Below are 18,794 nucleotides of genomic sequence, written 5' to 3' on the forward strand. Positions count from 1 at the left end.
TGACTTGTTTATTGAGAAAATACTCGACGTTGGATCGAGTCATATTTTTGTATTTTTGGAGATGGTTGATTTTATTCTTGTGTTAGTATCTAACTAAACAGTCAAACAAATAAAGAAATAAAACAGTACAAAATTATTACACATCGGGGGAGTGGGGTACATTTTATCAAATGGGGATTCAAAACCATGAAATAATTAAATCAGGCCCAAACAACAAATGATGCAAAATATGAGTGTAAGTGCAAGAGAACCGGCTCATTGTAAGAAAGCCCAAGAGTAAGCTATGTGAGGTTGATGGCGATGCTTAAAAAGCAATCGACTTACAAGGGTGTGAAAATGGGCTCGACATTGAATCGAGAAAAATATGATTTTTATAGTTTTAAAATGGTTTTGAATGAATGATGAAATTAAAAGAAAGCAGATCAACCATGAGTATAATAAAAACATAAACATAAAATAAAATGCTAAAAGAAAAATAAAATGCTAAAAGAAATAAATTGCTCAATACGGGTATCGAACCCACTACACTAAAGACCAAAGAAACCACCCCTCTCCACAAGGCCACTCATGATTGTTTACAATTTAAATAACAACATAAATATATAAACCATACTAGATTGGAACAAAAAATGAAAAAAAAAAACTAAAATAATAATAGTAAAGGTCTGTTGGATTACCAAAAAAAAAACCCATCCGCCTGGCTGTTGGGTTTCCAAAGAGAAATTAAAAGGTGCACTAAACAACATTACCAATAATTAAAATTAAAACCAAGGAATACCAAAGGTAAATGGTCTTTAGTCATATTTGAATGCTATTTTCTTAAAAGTAAATAAAAGAAATTTGGGAACAGAAACATTCTTTGAAACACTCAAAGTCCATTCTTCATTCACGCCAAACCTCGTCATTCTCTCTCTCAAATGCACGCCCCCCCCCTCAATCGCTTTCTCTCAGGCGAGACTCTCTCTCGCAATGTCAACCTCACGTTCCTCTCAAAATCGCGTCACTCTCAACCCTCACTCCCAATCGCCCATATCTCACTCAAACATGTAAGAAAGCAAAGGCTGAAACAAAAAACTCACCTTCGGCGGTGACAACGGCAACGATGAAGCTCACAGGTTTGTGGTATCTTTTTCGCCGTTTCCTCTCTCTCCAATTTTTTCGTCTCCCTCACTGATTCGCTTCTCTCTATTTATATTTTCAGATTAGGGTTTTGATTTGGTACCCAAAGGTTCAATGGAGAAAACTTCTAGAAGTGCTTTTGTGTGCTCAGAATCAATTTTATCCTGTTTGATGCTACAATCCGGAAACGGTACTATGAACTCAAACTTTGTCTTTGAATTTTGTCTCTATTCCATTTTGGGATTTTTATGGATTTTTAACGCTTGCCAATTGCTTTGTGTTTTTTTTGTTACTGCAGTAAACAAATGAAAACATGAGGAGCTCAAACACGGTTCTTTTCACGTGGCCTTGGCTTTGCTTGGATTTGTTGCTGCGGGATATTTCGGCACAATACAGCTTTCCAACCTGCATATAGCGAGAAAAGACCACCACTTCTGATAATTCCAATCAATGCATCCCAGCAGTTGCGATAATGAGACCCAATTTGCATCTGCTGCTTTATTCGCTCACTAGGAGTAAAGATGAAAGATGTAGCAATGCTTGCACAACAAAGAAGGATTCATTTCATATCTTCCTACAACAACTCACTCTTCCCATTCCAAGTCTAAAATCCGTGGGCTCATCTTCGGTTGAAAGCCAACTGTCCCACCCAACTGCCGATTTGGTTGAAAACTTACTGTCTCACTTGGTTTCTGATTAGTTAGACGATCCCAGCCCATAATGTGTGGCAATGCAAAACTGCAAGCTGTCTTCATCACAGAAAACCCAGCAGTTGTAACAGGAACACTGAAATTATCTTTGGTATTTGACACGGAGTTGACAACAGTCAGAGAGACAAAGTAGCCGCTGCTATGAGGCTTAATTGATAGGCTCTTCCTTACTTGACCAACATTACTTGATTTCATTGAGGGGCCATGAAAGAATTAACATGACTCTTGGGGCCCAATGGCTATCATCACCATTGAACCGGCTATTTGAAAATGTCAAAAGGCATCCAGCGCAATCAATGAAGGTCGTTGTTTCTGCGGTTCCTGTCCATCCTGAGAGAACCCTTCCATCAGGTTTTTGTTTTCTCTTCATCAAATTCCTCTCTGTTTTATATTGATATTGTATTTCAAATCCTGCTTGAAAATCCTCTACTATAAGCATTGCACCGCCATTTACAGGAGAAGGAGACTCAGCTGGGACCTTTCAAGATTGGCATCATAAATTGCAAATTTGTTCTGGTTTGGTGTGTTTCTTGCAGGTCACAGGTCGTCATTGGACATGGTTGCTGGTGTGTTGATTGCAGCAAGATTATTAGAACAAACTCTAAGAGATTCCTCCAAAATATTTAGCATCTTGGTCATAGTCAAAATCGTACTCTCACACCAAGCTTCCTAACAACATCATCAACAATGTCTTCCAAAGGCCCCGGTCTCTTCTCCGACATCGGAAAATTATCCAGAGATATCCTTACCAAAGATTACAACTCCGATCAACAGTTCACAATATCCTCTTCCACCAACTCCGACATCGATTTGCATTCAACGTTATTAAAGAGTAGAGGACTTTCCTCCGGTGATGTTGCTGCTCAAATTAACCACAAAAACAATACTCTTCTTTTCAAAGTTGATACCGAATCAAGTGTGTTGACAACATTTACTCTCACAGGTTTTGTGTCTTATGCGAAAGCCGTTGCTTCTATTCGATTACCTGATTACAAATCCGGAAAGATTGAGGTTCAATATCTTCATGATCATGCTGGTTTTACTACTTCTGTTGATTTAAATTGCAACCCTGCTATTGATTTTTTTCTGCGACAATTGGTACTCCTGGGATTGCATTTGGCAGGTTGTTATAGCAGAACTTGTTGTGTTTGATGTTGTCTGCTGATGAGGATTGCTGCAGGTTGGGGACGAGGTTCTGAGCATGTTGATGAAGGAGTACCGGCAGCAGGTGCAGGTGGTGGTGTTTTGCTGAGGAAACGCAGAGCAATGCTTCAGCTTGTAGTAGGGCAACGAGTTTTATTGAAGAAATGAAAGGCTTGCTTGTTTAGAGTTAGGTTGGGAGCTTGGAATTAGGTTGTATATGTTGTAGTTGAGGGGATAGAAATGTAATGGAACATTTATGGCATTTTATTTTGTATGGAACGTGATGAATTGACTTTGTATGGAAAGTTATGAATGAAAATGTAGTTGATTGTATGGAATGTTATGAATGAAAATGTAGTTGATTGTATGGAATGTATAACTATTTGGATGGTTATGGTTTAAATTGGTTCCAAATGGATAATGAAAATGGATATGGATTTAAAAAAAATAGAGTTGGGTTATCGGATTGGAAAAAATGGAGTTAATTGTGGGTTCAAGGAATTTGGATATTTGATTATAAAAATGGATATGGATTTTTAGGAATAATCCAAGACTAATCTAAATATCAATTTAAATAATAATAATAACAAATCAGCCAAAATCAAATTAAAATCAAATTAATCTATAATTCGTTAAAATTACTTTGATATCAACTCTAACATTCATTTGGAAATTAAAATCAATTAGAGTTTGAATCATTAGTAAAATAAACAATTAAGATTAAATTGAAATTTGGAATTAAACTTAATTCGAAATTAAAATCAAATTGAAAATTAAAAAAAGTCAAATAATTAAAATCCATTTTATAATAAAAAAAACACCATGATCAAGAAGCTAGATAATGACCAATGTCTGTTAATAAAAAAAATGGATTTGGGAATGAATGTATGCAAATGAATTTTAGGCCAAGTGCCAAATAAAAATAAAAAAATTCAGGACCAAAATCGGGGTATGACAGTTACCCCTATTTAAGTATCTTCAACTAGAGAATATGAAGCATGACATTCTTCATATGATCCTAGTGGGAGATGGTTAAATACTAAGAAGACCCGGATTTTGATCCTGAATCCCTATGACATGGTGTGATATGATATGAGATGCATGATATGATATGCGTGGATGCATGATTCTCTTTTTTTTAATTTTCTTCCCTGCTAGGGATATGGTGGACTCTTGACAGGAGATGCTACTAGACAGACCAACCTGTGGGGAATGCTGACGATCCACAGGGAGACAGACAAATGGTAAAAAAACAAACTCACTGGGGAAGACAGTCCTGCCAGAGAGTCAAACACACACTGGGGGGTAATCGAAGTGGAATTTGATAAGCAGCATTCAGAGTACAAGAGATTTCGGGAGTAAGTTCACATATGACTTACCAGACCTGAATAAGAAAGAAAATGCACAACCGGTTCAGACACAACAAACAGGTTCATATATGACCTGACAATGCTGGGGAATAATCATGGAGAATAACTCTTCAGAGCAGGTTCATATATGAACTGACACCGGAATAAAAGTTCAACAACAGGTTCATACATGACCTGAATAGTATTGAACAAAAATTGGAAAAACTCTTCAGAGCAGGTTCAAGTATGACCTGACACCGGAATAAAAGCCCAACAACAGGTTCATTCATGACCTGAATAGTATTGAACAAAAATTGGAAAAACTCTTCAGAGCAGGTTCAAGTATGACCTGACCCCGGAATAAAGCTCAACAACAGGTTCATACATGACCTGAATAGTATTGAACAAAAATTGGAAAAACTCTTCAGAGCAGGTTCAAGTATGACCTGACCCCGGAATAAAAGTTCAACAACAGGTTCATATATGACCTGAATAGTATTGAACAAAAATTGGAAAAACTCTTCAGAGCAGGTTCAAGTATGACCTGACCCCGGAATAAAAGTTCAACAACAGGTTCATATATGACCTGAATGGTATTGAACAAAAATTGGAAAAAACTCTTCAGAGCAAGTTCAAGTATGACCTGACCCCGGAATAAAAGCTCAACAACAGGTTCATACATGACCTGAATAGTATTGAATAAAACTTGGAAAAACTCTTCATAGCAGGTTCAAGTATGACCTGACCCCGGAATAAAAGCTCAACAACAGGTTCATACATGACCTAAATAGTATTGAACAAAAATTGGAAAAAACTCTTCAGAGCAAGTTCAAGTATGACCTGACCCCGGAATAAAAGCTCAACAACAGGTTCATACATGACCTGAATAGTATTGAACAAAACTTGGAAAAACTCTTCAGAGCAGGTTCAAGTATGACCTGACCCCGGAATAAAAGCTCAACAACAGGTTCATACATGACCTGAATGGTATTGAACAAAAACTGGATTTGAAAATGACTGCGAAAACCGGATGTGGGTTTAAGGGCACCAAATACAAACTGGAATCAAAGGTCAAAGGATCATAGGATCGACAACAAGACCTGAGTCAATGCAAAATGAGCACGAAGTACATTTCGGCTATGCATGATTTGAATTTCCCTTTATGCATGATATATGAATGATCATGATTATGAGAATGCTGACGCTTGGCAGACTGGGAGTTTGTAGGGACAGAGATTCTGATTCCTCAACACTAATAACTCATACCCGTACAATTAACAAGCGCATCCAGAGGAGAAACTATCATGATTGACAGTTATAAATAACCAAAGGTCCATCCTTCTAGGGGATTCATAAGTTGTACTCCATGGGGACTTTTGTCGGTGCTCTAGGAATATTTTTGCAACCTTGAGCCCTTCGGGGAAACAAATGTTTTTCCTTTGATTTTCACATATATCAAAGTAATTTTGTCCTAAATTTCAAATTCTTTTTCAAGTTTCAAAACTTCATTATAAACAAATAAATGGCATCTTGCATAACAAAGAAAAGCGTAGATGAACACAACTAACAATGATTGGGAAAAACTTGTATTTTATTCAAGAATGGTAGCACACCAATAGCGTAGCTCCATAGAGTGTTACAAATTTTTTTTTGAAAATGGCAATAAGGAAAGGTTTACATTGAATTCCATGACCACTAACATCCCTAATAGGTATGATTCCCCCAAAACCTTGCTCCTAAGGGGAGTGACTGGATTAATCTTCCACCTCAAATTCTTAGGAATAATCCAAGACTAATCTAAATATCAATTTAAATAATAATAACAAATCAGCAAAAATCAAATTAAAATCAAATTAATCTATAATTCGTTAAAATTACTTTGATATCAACTCTAACATTCATTTGGAAATTAAAATCAATTAGAGTTTGAATCATTAGTAAAATAAACAATTAAGATTAAATTGAAATTTGGAATTAAACTTAATTCGAAATTAAAATCAAATTGAAAATTAAAAAAAGTCAAATAATTAAAATCCATTTTATAATATAAAAAACACCATGATCAAGAAGCTAGATAATGACCAATGTCTGTTAATAAAAAAAATGGATTCGATGACCCCGCTACTTCCTATAATTTTGAACTCCCCATCTACCAAGCGGAAGAGGAAAGTGAGGAAGATTGTGACTTCCCTGAAGAACTGGAAAGGATGCTCGAGCACGAGTCGAAGGCCCTTCAGCCACATCAAGAACCAGTGGAAACAATCAACCTTGGCACCGAAGAGGACAAGAAAGAGGTCAAAGTTGGGATTACACTTGAGGCAAGCATCAAGGAAAGATTGATCAAGTTGCTACATAAATATGTAGATGTATTTGCTTGGTCATATCAGGATATGCCAGGTTTAGATACTGACATTGTTGTCCACAAGCTACCACTACAGCCAGATTGTCCGCCAGTGAAGCAGAAGCTCCGAAGAGCGAGACCCGACATGGCTCTAAAGATTTGTGACGAGGTGAAACGTCAATTTGATGCCGGTTTTCTAGCAGTTGCAAAGTACCCTCAATGGGTAGCTAACATTGTGCCAGTACCCAAAAAGGATGGGAAGGTCAGGATGTGCGTTGACTACAGGGATCTAGACAGAGCTAGTCCAAAGGACGATTTCCCCCTGCCACATATCGACACTCTGGTAGACAACACTGCTAAGTTCGCAGTCTTCTCCTTTATGGACGGATTCTCGGGTTATAATCAAATCAAGATGGATCCAGAAGACATGGAAAAGACCACATTCATCACCCCTTGGGGAACATTTTGCTACAAGGTAATGCCATTCGGTCTCAAAAATGCTGGGGCAACTTACCAAAGAGCAATGGTTACTCTTTTCCATGACATGATGCACAAGGAAATTGAGGTTTATGTGGATGATATGATTGCAAAATCCCAAAGTGAAGAGGATCACATAGACCATTTGCAAAAGCTATTTGAGCGTCTTCGGAAATTTCGACTACGGCTGAATCCTGCTAAATGCACCTTCGGTGTCCGATCCGGAAAGTTGCTTGGTTTCATTGTCAGTCAACGAGGAATCGAGGTGGACCCCGACAAGGTCCGAGCTATACAAGAGATGCCTGCTCCACGCACCGAGCGAGAGGTTAGAGGCTTCCTGGGACGTTTGAACTACATCTCTAGGTTTATATCTCATATGTCTGCTACGTGCGAACCTATATTCAAGTTGCTCAGAAAAGATCAAACAGTTGAATGGAATTCTGACTGCCAAATGGCTTTTGAGAGAATCAGACAATACCTGCAAGAGCCCCCTATTCTAATTCCACCTGTTCAGGGGAGACCACTCTTTATGTACTTAACTGTGCTTGAAAAGTCAATGGGATGTGTGCTGGGACAACATGACGAAACCGGTCGAAAGGAGCATGCCATCTATTATCTAAGTAAGAGATTTACCGATTGTGAATCCCGATACTCACTCTTGGAGAAAACTTGTTGTGCTTTAGCATGGGCCGCTCGTCGTCTAAGACAATACATGATTTGCCACACTACTTTGTTGATCTCAAAAATGGATCCAATAAAGTACATATTCGAAAAGCCTGCTTTGACTGGAAGACTCGCCCGTTGGCAGATGTTACTATCTGAGTATGACATCCAATATGTGTCTCAGAAAGCCATCAAAGGAAGTGTGTTGTCCGATTACTTGGCAAACCAGCCCGTTGAAGATTACCAGTCGTTGAAGTTTGACTTCCCTGATGAAGACATTATGGTAGTAAAAGATTGTGAAATCCCAGGACTTGATGAAGGACCTGAACCCGGATCTCGGTGGAAGCTCATGTTTGATGGTTCCTCCAATTACATGGGGCATGGCGTAGGAGCTGTCCTGTTGAATCCAAGTGGTGGATACACTCCTTTCACAGCAAGGTTGTGTTTTGATTGCACGAACAATATAGCAGAATATGAGGCGTGCATCCTAGGCATCAAAGCAGCCATTGATCTCCGAATCAAAATCCTTGAAGTATGTGGAGACTCAGCCTTGGTCATATACCAAGTCAAGGGCGAATGGGAAACCCGTGATACCAAGTTGATCCCATATCGTGCCTATGTCATGGAACTAATAAAATACTTTGACGAAATCACTTTCCGTCATATCCCGAGAACTGAGAATCAAATTGCTGATGCTTTGGCTATGTTGGCTTCAAGGTACCAAGTTAGATTCCATAATGAAGCACCTCTCATTCAGATCGAGCGGAAAGTCGAGCCTGCCTACTGTCAGTCAGTTGAAGAGGAAGCCGATGGTAAACCCTGGTTTCACGACATCAAATGCTTTTTGCAAAATCAAGAATATCCAACAGATGCAACAACCCTTGACAAGAAAACATTGAGGAAGTTAGCATCCAAATTCTTCTTGAGCAATGGTGTGTTGTACAAGAGAAATCACGACACGATTCTGCTCAGATGCGTGGATGGACGTGAAGCGGACATGTTGATCAAGGAGATTCATGAAGGATCCTTTGGAACTCATGCCAATGGACATGCCATGGCCAAGAAGATTTTGAGAGCTGGTTATTACTGGTTGACCATGGAATCCGACTGCTTCAATTATGCTAGAAAATGTCATAAATGCCAAATCTATGCCGACAAGGTACACGTGCCTCCGACCCTACTCAATGTTTTGACGTCACCTTGGCCCTTCTCAATGTGGGGCATCGACATGATTGGCGCCATCGAGCCTAAAGCTTCCAATGGTCACCGCTTCATCCTGGTTGCCATTGATTACTTTACCAAATGGGTAGAAGCCGCCTCTTATGCTAATGTGACAAAGCAAGTGGTTGCACGGTTTCTCAAGAAAGAGATCATTTGCCGTTATGGAATTCCAAGCCGGATCATCACAGATAATGGGACGAATCTGAACAATAAGACCGTGAAAGAATTATGCGAGAGCTTCAAGATTGAGCACCATAACTCTTCACCATATCGTCCAAAGATGAATGGCGCCGTTGAAGCCGCTAATAAAAACATTATGAAAATCCTGCAAAAAATGGTGAAAACCTATAAGGATTGGCACGAAATGCTACCTTTTGCACTGCATGGATACCGGACTTCCGTCCGCACTTCAACAGGGGCAACCCCATTCTCTTTGGTATATGGGATGGAAGCAGTTCTCCCAATTGAAGTAGAGATACCTTCAATGAGAATCCTGATGGAGACCAAGCTAGAAGAGGCTGAGTGGATTCAAAATAGATTTGATCAGTTGAACCTCATAGATGAGAAGCGAATGACTTCTTTGTGCCATAGACAGTTATACCAGAAACGGCTTAAAAGGGCTTTTGACAAGAAAGTACGTGTTCGGGAATTCAGAGAAGGAGACCTCGTGCTTAAGAAGATCTTTCCAATACACAAGGACTCACGTGGGAAGTGGACTCCCAATTATGAAGGCCCATATGTTGTGAAGAAAGCTTTCTCCGGAGGCGCCTTGATTCTCACAACTATGGATGATGAAGAGCTCTCACACCCCGTGAACTCTGATGCAGTTAAAAAATACTATGCCTAATAAAAACCCGCTAAATCGAAAACCTGAAAGGGCGATTTAGGCAAAAAAAGGGTATCCCGGTGGACTGAAAACCCGGAAGGGCGGTCCAGGCAAAAGTTAGGGATGAATAAAAATGGTAGCTCGCTAAGTTGAAAACCTGGAAAGGCGACTTAGGCAAAAACGAGCGTCCCGGTGGATTGAAAACCCGAAAGGGCGATCCAGGCAAAAGTTAGGGGCATAAAGGCATAAACTGCATCAGTTGTTACTGATTAACACCGAAGAATTTGAGGTGGAAGATTAATCCAGTCACTCCCCTTAGGAGCAAGGTTTTGGGGGAATCATACCTATTAGGGATGTTAGTGGTCATGGAATTCAATGTAAACCTTTCCTTATTGCCATTTTAAAAAAAAAATTTGTAACACTCTATGGAGCTACGCTATTGGTGTGCTACCATTCTTGAATAAAATACAAGTTTTTCCCAATCATTGTTAGTTGTGTTCATCTACGCTTTTCTTTGTTATGCAAGATGCCATTTATTTGTTTATAATGAAGTTTTGAAACTTGAAAAAGAATTTGAAATTTAGGACAAAATTACTTTGATATATGTGAAAATCAAAGGAAAAATATTTGTTTCCCCGAAGGGCTCAAGGTTGCAAAAATATTCCTAGAGCACCGACAAAAGTCCCCATGGAGTACAACTTATGAATCCCCTAGAAGGATGGACCTTTGGTTATTTATAACTGTCAATCATGATAGTTTCTCCTCTGGATGCGCTTGTTAATTGTACGGGTATGAGTTATTAGTGTTGAGGAATCAGAATCTCTGTCCCTACAAACTCCCAGTCTGCCAAGCGTCAGCATTCTCATAATCATGATCATTCATATATCATGCATAAAGGGAAATTCAAATCATGCATAGCCGAAATGTACTTCGTGCTCATTTTGCATTGACTCAGGTCTTGTTGTCGATCCTATGATCCTTTGACCTTTGATTCCAGTTTGTATTTGGTGCCCTTAAACCCACATCCGGTTTTCGCAGTCATTTTCAAATCCAGTTTTTGTTCAATACCATTCAGGTCATGTATGAACCTGTTGTTGAGCTTTTATTCCGGGGTCAGGTCATACTTGAACCTGCTCTGAAGAGTTTTTCCAAGTTTTGTTCAATACTATTCAGGTCATGTATGAACCTGTTGTTGAGCTTTTATTCCGGGGTCAGGTCATACTTGAACTTGCTCTGAAGAGTTTTTTCCAATTTTTGTTCAATACTATTTAGGTCATGTATGAACCTGTTGTTGAGCTTTTATTCCGGGGTCAGGTCATACTTGAACCTGCTATGAAGAGTTTTTCCAAGTTTTATTCAATACTATTCAGGTCATGTATGAACCTGTTGTTGAGCTTTTATTCCGGGGTCAGGTCATACTTGAACTTGCTCTGAAGAGTTTTTTCCAATTTTTGTTCAATACCATTCAGGTCATATATGAACCTGTTGTTGAACTTTTATTCCGGGGTCAGGTCATACTTGAACCTGCTCTGAAGAGTTTTTCCAATTTTTGTTCAATACTATTCAGGTCATATATGAACCTGTTGTTGAACTTTTATTCCGGGGTCAGGTCATACTTGAACCTGCTCTGAAGAGTTTTTCCAATTTTTGTTCAATACTATTCAGGTCATGTATGAACCTGTTGTTGAGCTTTATTCCGGGGTCAGGTCATACTTGAACCTGCTCTGAAGAGTTTTTCCAATTTTTGTTCAATACTATTCAGGTCATGTATGAACCTGTTGTTGGGCTTTTATTCCGGTGTCAGGTCATACTTGAACCTGCTCTGAAGAGTTTTTCCAATTTTTGTTCAATACTATTCAGGTCATGTATGAACCTGTTGTTGAACTTTTATTCCGGTGTCAGTTCATATATGAACCTGCTCTGAAGAGTTATTCTCCATGATTATTCCCCAGCATTGTCAGGTCATATATGAACCTGTTTGTTGTGTCTGAACCGGTTGTGCATTTTCTTTCTTATTCAGGTCTGGTAAGTCATATGTGAACTTACTCCCGAAATCTCTTGTACTCTGAATGCTGCTTATCAAATTCCACTTCGATTACCCCCCAGTGTGTGTTTGACTCTCTGGCAGGACTGTCTTCCCCAGTGAGTTTGTTTTTTTACCATTTGTCTGTCTCCCTGTGGATCGTCAGCATTCCCCACAGGTTGGTCTGTCTAGTAGCATCTCCTGTCAAGAGTCCACCATATCCCTAGCAGGGAAGAAAATTAAAAAAAAGAGAATCATGCATCCACGCATATCATATCATGCATCTCATATCATATCACACCATGTCATAGGGATTCAGGATCAAAATCCGGGTCTTCTTAGTATTTAACCATCTCCCACTAGGATCATATGAAGAATGTCCTGCTTCATATTCTCTAGTTGAAGATACTTAAATAGGGGTAACTGTCATACCCCGATTTTGGTCCTGAATTTTTTTATTTTTATTTGGCACTTGGCCTAAAATTCATTTGCATACATTCATTCCCAAATCCATTTTTTTATTAACAGACATTGGTCATTATCTAGCTTCTTGATCATGGTGTTTTTTTTATTATAAAATGGATTTTAATTATTTGACTTTTTTTAATTTTCAATTTGATTTTAATTTCGAATTAAGTTTAATTCCAAATTTCAATTTAATCTTAATTGTTTATTTTACTAATGATTCAAACTCTAATTGATTTTAATTTCCAAATGAATGTTAGAGTTGATATCAAAGTAATTTTAACGAATTATAGATTAATTTGATTTTAATTTGATTTTGGCTGATTTGTTATTATTATTATTTAAATTGATATTTAGATTAGTCTTGGATTATTCCTAAAAATCCATATCCATTTTTATAATCAAATATCCAAATTCCTTGAACCCACAATTAACTCCATTTTTTCCAATCCGATAACCCAACTCTATTTTTTTTAAATCCATATCCATTTTCATTATCCATTTGGAACCAATTTAAACCATAACCATCCAAATAGTTATACATTCCATACAATCAACTACATTTTCATTCATAACATTCCATACAATCAACTACATTTTCATTCATAACTTTCCATACAAAGTCAATTCATCACGTTCCATACAAAATAAAATGCCATAAATGTTCCATTACATTTCTATCCCCTCAACTACAACATATACAACCTAATTCCAAGCTCCCAACCTAACTCTAAACAAGCAAGCCTTTCATTTCTTCAATAAAACTCGTTGCCCTACTACAAGCTGAAGCATTGCTCTGCGTTTCCTCAGCAGAACACCACCACCTGCACCTGCTGCCGGTACTCCTTCATCAACATGCTCAGAACCTCGTCCCCAACCTGCAGCAATCCTCATCAGCAGACAACATCAAACACAACAAGTTCTGCTATAACAACCTGCCAAATGCAATCCCAGGAGTACCAATTGTCGCAGAAAAAAATCAATAGCAGGGTTGCAATTTAAATCAACAGAAGTAGTAAAACCAGCATGATCATGAAGATATTGAACCTCAATCTTTCCGGATTTGTAATCAGGTAATCGAATAGAAGCAACGGCTTTCGCATAAGACACAAAACCTGTGAGAGTAAATGTTGTCAACACACTTGATTCGGTATCAACTTTGAAAAGAAGAGTATTGTTTTTGTGGTTAATTTGAGCAGCAACATCACCGGAGGAAAGTCCTCTACTCTTTAATAACGTTGAATGCAAATCGATGCCGGAGTTGGTGGAAGAGGATATTGTGAACTGTTGATTGGAGTTGTAATCTTTGGTAAGGATATCTCTGGATAATTTTCCGATGTCGGAGAAGAGACCGGGGCCTTTGGAAGACATTGTTGATGATGTTGTTAGGAAGCTTGGTGTGAGAGTACAATTTTGACTATGACCAAGATGTTAAATATTTTGGAGGAATCTCTTAGAGTTTATTCTAATAATCTTGCTGCAATCAACACACCAACAACCATGTCCAATGACGACCTGTGACCTGCAAGAAACACACCAAACCAGAACAAATTTGCAATTTATGATGCCAATCTTGAAAGGTCCCAGCTGAGTCTCCTTCTCCTGTAAATGGCGGTGAAATGCTTATAGTAGAGGATTTTCAAGCAGGATTTGAAATGCAATATCAATATAAAACAGAGAGGAATTTGATGAAGAGAAAACAAAAACCTGATGGAAGGGTTCTCTCAGGATGGACAGGAACCGCAGAAACAACGACCTTCATTGATTGCGCTGGATGCCTTTTGACATTTTCAAATAGCCGGCTCAATGGTGATGATAGCCATTGGGCCCCAAGAGTCATGTGAATTCTTTCATGACCCCTCAATGAAATCAAGTAATGCTGGTCAAGTAAGGAAGAGCCTATCAATTAAGCCTCATAGCAGCGGCTACTTTGTCTCTCTGACTGTTGTAAACTCCGTGTCAAATACCAAAGATAATTTCAGTGTTCCTGTTACAACTGTTGGGTTTTCTGTGATGAAGACAGCTTGCAGTTTTGCATTGCCACACATTATGGGCTGGGATCGTCTAACTAATCAGAAACCAAGTGAGACAGTAAGTTTTCAACCAAATCGGCAGTTGGGTGGGACAGTTGGCTTTCAACCGAAGATGAGCCCACAGATTTTAGACTTGGAATGGGAAGAGTGAGTTGCTGTAGGAAGATATGAAATGAATCCTTCTTTGTTGTGCAAGCATTGCTACATCTTTCATCTTTACTCCTAGTGAGCGAATAAAGCAGCAGATGCAAATTGGGTCTCATTATCGCAACTGCTGGGATGCATTGATTGGAATTATCAGAAGTGGTGGTCTTTTCTCGCTATATGCAGGTTGGAAAGTTGTATTGTGCCGAAATATCCCGCAGCAACAAATCCAAGCAAAGCCAAGGCCACGTGAAAAGAACCGTGTTTGAGCTCCTCATGTTTTCATTTGTTTACTGCAGTAACAAAAAAAACACAAAGCAATTGGCAAGCGTTAAAAATCCATAAAAATCCCAAAATGGAATAGAGACAAAATTCAAAGAGAAAGTTTGAGTTCATAGTACCGTTTCCGGATTGTAGCATCAAACAGGATAAAATTGATTATGAGCACACAAAAGCACTTCTAGAAATTTTCTCCATTGAACCTTTGGGTACCAAATCAAAACCCTAATCTGAAAATATAAATAGAGAGAAGCGAATCAGTGAGAAGGAGACGAAAAAATTGGAGAGAGAGGAAACGGCGAAAAAGATACCACAAACCCTAATCACCAAATCAAAGACAAACCTGTGAGCTTCATCGTTGCCGTTGTCACCGCCGAAGGTGAGTTTTTTGTTTCAACCTTTGCTTTCTTACATGTTTGAGTGAGATATGGGCGATTGGGAGTGAGGGTTGAGAGTGACGCGATTTTGAGAGGAACGTGAGGTTGACATTGTGAGAGAGAGTCTCGTCTGAGAGAAAGCGATTGAGGGGGGGGGGGACCGTGCATTTGAGAGAGAGAATGACGAGGTTTGGCGTGAATGAGGAATGGACTTTGAGTGTTTCAAAGAATGTTTCTGTTCCCAAATTTCTTTTATTTACTTTTAAGAAAATAGCATTCAAATATGACTAAAGACCATTTACCTTTGGTATTCCTTGGTTTTAATTTTAATTATTGGTAATGTTGTTTAGTGCACCTTTTAATTTCTCTTTGGAAACCCAACAGCCAGGCGGCTGGGTTTTTTTTTTGGTAATCCAACAGACCTTTACTATTATTATTTTAGTTTAGTTTTTTTTTCATTTTTTGTTCCAATCTAGTATGGTTTATATATTTATGTTGTTATTTAAATTGTAAATAATCATGAGTGGCCTGGTGGAGAGGGGTGGTTTCTTTGGTCTTTAGTGTAGTGGGTTTGATACCCGTATTGAGCATTTTATTTTTCTTTTAGCATTTTATTTTATGTTTATGTTTTTATTATACTCATGGTTGATCTGCTTTCTTTTAATTTCATCATTCATTCAAAACCATTTTAAAACTATAAAAATCATATTTTTCTCGATTCAATGTCGAGCCCATTTTCACACCCTTGTAAGTCGATTGCTTTTTAAGCATCGCCATCAACCTCACATAGCTTACTCTTGGGCTTTCTTACAATGAGCCGGTTCTCTTGCACTTACACCCATATTTCGCATCATTTGTTGTTTGGGCCTGATTTAATTATTTCATGGTTTTGAATCCCCATTTGATAAAATGTACCCCACTCCCCCGATGTGTAATAATTTTGTACTGTTTTATTTCTTTATTTGTTTGACTGTTTAGTTAGATACTAACACAAGAATAAAATCAACCATCTCCAAAAATACAAAAATATGACTCGATCCAACGTCGAGTATTTTCTCAATAAACAAGTCAATTCATTTCTCCCTCCAATTCTATTCCACTTATTTTTCAAACTTTCATCAAACGCTTGATTTAATGTCAAGCCATTTTTCCTGATAAAAACTCAAAAAATATTAATTCATAGTCAAGACTTTTTCAATAAAGATGGAAGTGGAACGTGGTGTATACCACGCACTCCTGAGACTAGGATTCGAGATGTATATCTCGCCAATCCTAGCTCTCGCCATCATCTAAATTTATCCACTTTGCTCTCTCAAACACTCATTCAAATTTCTCTTAAACGTCCATCAACACTTGATCTAGGGTCAAGTCATTTTCACAACAAAAACCAAAATACCTAATTCTTACTTAACACTTTTCCAATAAAGGTGGAAATGGAACATGGTGTATACCATGCACTCCTGAGGTTAAGATTCGAGACGTATGCCTCGCCAATCTTAACTCTCGCCATCGTCTAAAATTGTCAATGTGGTTTCGTCAAACCCTTTCTCAATCAAATCTAAGATACTTAAATCTTATTTAACACTTTTTCAATAAAGGTGGAAATGGAACATGGTGTATACCATGCACTCCTGAGGTTAAGATTCGAGACGTATGCCTCGCCAATCTTAACTCTCGCCATCGTTTAAAATTGTTAACGCGGTTTCTTCAAACCCTTTCTCAATCAAATTCCAAAATACTTAATTCCTATCTTAACCTTTTTCAATAAAGATGGAAATGGAACATGGTGTATACCATGCACTCCTGAGGCTAGGATTCGAGATGTATATCTCGCTCATCCAAGTTCTCGCCATCACTCGAAATACATCCAACCAATCAAACTCTTTTCTCGCCGCCGTGCGATTAATCAAAGAACCTTTTTCATAAATGAAAGATATATTGTCTTAAGTGATACAAAATAATGTTTCGGCCACGATTGTTGAGTAGAGATAAATGACGCTTTTCCGAATGTAGATTTATAAATCCGTTCGACGTGTGGTATGCGTCCACTCCTCATCTGTTTTGGGTAAAACGATGTTTTCATCGATGAATACAATATAACTTTCGCTAAAATCGACCAACAAACAAACATTTTTCTACCCAGAACTACGTAAGCCTTGATTTCTCTTTTGAGATACGTAGGAGCGGGATTTTTAAATCTTGTCAGGCCCACTAATAAAAAACTTAGGTTTAGTCCTTCGTCAAAAATCCAAAAACATTCTCCTCTCTTCTATTCTTTCTTTCCTACCTAATAAATTGAAAAGCCTAACATTTCGAACTAACACTAACGCACACAACTGACCTAATGGTTCCCGTTGAGTACAACGGACGTGAGGGGTGCTAATACCTTCCCCTTGCGTAATCGACTCCCGAACCCTGATATTGGTTGCGATGACCATATCTTATCCTTTCTTTTGTCTTGGGTTTTATCGATATTTCCTCTTTCCTTTTAGGAATAAATAAAGTTCGGTGGCGACTCTGTCCATCATCAGAAGAAGCAGGTTGAGGAATGCATTTCATGCTCTCCTTTGCAGTAAGTTTAAAGGCGATGGGGGTAGAAGAAGCCATGAAGGAACAATTTGAAGAAAATATGGTGAGGTTGGAGTTTTGGATGAAAGATTCACTGCAGAAGTTGCTGAAGAAAGATGCAAGGAAAAATGCACGGTTACGAAAGCAGAAAAGTTTGGAGGATGGAGAGAGAGCTATTTATAAGCTAGTAAGATGAACAGTCAAGCACTAATCGACTGACAAATGTCCAATGAGGGAGTAGTGAGTGAGTTAGTGGTGTTGGTTGCAATCCCACGACCGAGTGGGTAACTAATAATGATGACGGTGTGTCTGGGAAACCGCACTACAAAAAAGCCATCATCACACATTAAACCATAATTAGTGATAAGAAGGTTAGCCAAAATTTGGACAGTCAAAAGGCAGGTTCCTCGGTCGACGAGCTCAAGTCGAAACCAGCCTTTTCAGGGGGAAATTTGTTAGCTGACAAATTTTGTCCAGAAGAGGCAAAGCATGGTCGATCATAAAGTCCGTCGGAAGATTGGATCGACGATGAAAGCTGACAATCCAGGGTCGACATGGAAAGGGGTCAGTCGAAGTCGAAGGTTATCACTCCATGATGGGGAGCGACCGTGGGTGTCTGAAACGTGGGTAGTTACCTACAGACGTGGGAGAAGTGGGCCGACACGTGTCATCTCGGGACAAATTTGCAACCTCTCAACGATTATTTTTTAGTAGTATTTAAGCAAGTTGTAGGGATCATTTTAAGGGTGACATTTTAGCATTTGTAGTAGGAGTACACTTGAAGTACCCAAACATTTACGAGAAAAGAGTCATCTCCCTACGAAAAATATACTTTTGCTTCCACTTATATTTATCAGTCATTTAACTTACCAAATTGTCTTTGTTTTGTTGCCTTACTTCCACCAGACTTTTGTCTTTTATTGCATTTACTTTATTGTATTTTCAACTTACCAAGAGTTACATTCACTCCTTTTGAACATTCCAAATACTTTGCCAACTAAATAACCATACAATCAACACTAAGTCTAGGACTTTGTAGCTGGTCCTGCAAGTAAA

At 38.5% G+C, this 18,794-nt stretch overlaps 2 protein-coding genes and 1 pseudogene across 2 annotated transcripts; 2 read left to right on the forward strand and 1 right to left on the reverse strand.

The window, feature by feature from the left end:
• Nucleotides 1–2,516: 2,516 nt before the first annotated feature.
• On the forward strand, nt 2,517–2,962 carry LOC127123481 (mitochondrial outer membrane protein porin 2-like; annotated as a pseudogene).
• Nucleotides 2,963–13,084: 10,122 nt separating this feature from the next.
• Nucleotides 13,085–13,708, reverse strand: LOC127123482 (mitochondrial outer membrane protein porin 2). Its single transcript, XM_051053695.1, has 2 exons — nt 13,273–13,708; nt 13,085–13,215 (listed from the first exon to the last, which is right to left on the reverse strand). The coding sequence occupies exons 1-2, from the start codon at nt 13,706–13,708 to the stop codon at nt 13,085–13,087; spliced, it is 567 nt and encodes a 188-aa protein (XP_050909652.1).
• Nucleotides 13,709–14,200: 492 nt separating this feature from the next.
• Nucleotides 14,201–14,521, forward strand: LOC127123483 (single-stranded DNA-binding protein WHY2, mitochondrial). Its single transcript, XM_051053696.1, has one exon. The coding sequence runs from the start codon at nt 14,201–14,203 to the stop codon at nt 14,519–14,521; it is 321 nt and encodes a 106-aa protein (XP_050909653.1).
• The last annotated feature ends 4,273 nt before the right edge of the window (nt 14,522–18,794 follow it).

This window comes from Lathyrus oleraceus, chromosome 2, assembly GCF_024323335.1.
Source record: "Lathyrus oleraceus cultivar Zhongwan6 chromosome 2, CAAS_Psat_ZW6_1.0, whole genome shotgun sequence".
Lineage (NCBI taxonomy): Eukaryota > Viridiplantae > Streptophyta > Magnoliopsida > Fabales > Fabaceae > Lathyrus > Lathyrus oleraceus.

Bases quoted from the DNA above. Each gene is read 5' to 3' on its own strand.
- LOC127123483 (XM_051053696.1), top strand. From the start codon at position 14,201: ATGAAATCAAGTAATGCTGGTCAAGTAAGGAAGAGCCTATCAATTAAG.
- LOC127123482 (XM_051053695.1), bottom strand. From the start codon at position 13,708: ATGTCTTCCAAAGGCCCCGGTCTCTTCTCCGACATCGGAAAATTATCC. The intron at 13,216-13,272 runs GTTGTTATAGCA...GGATTGCTGCAG, and splicing joins CCTGGGATTGCATTTGGCAG to GTTGGGGACGAGGTTCTGAG.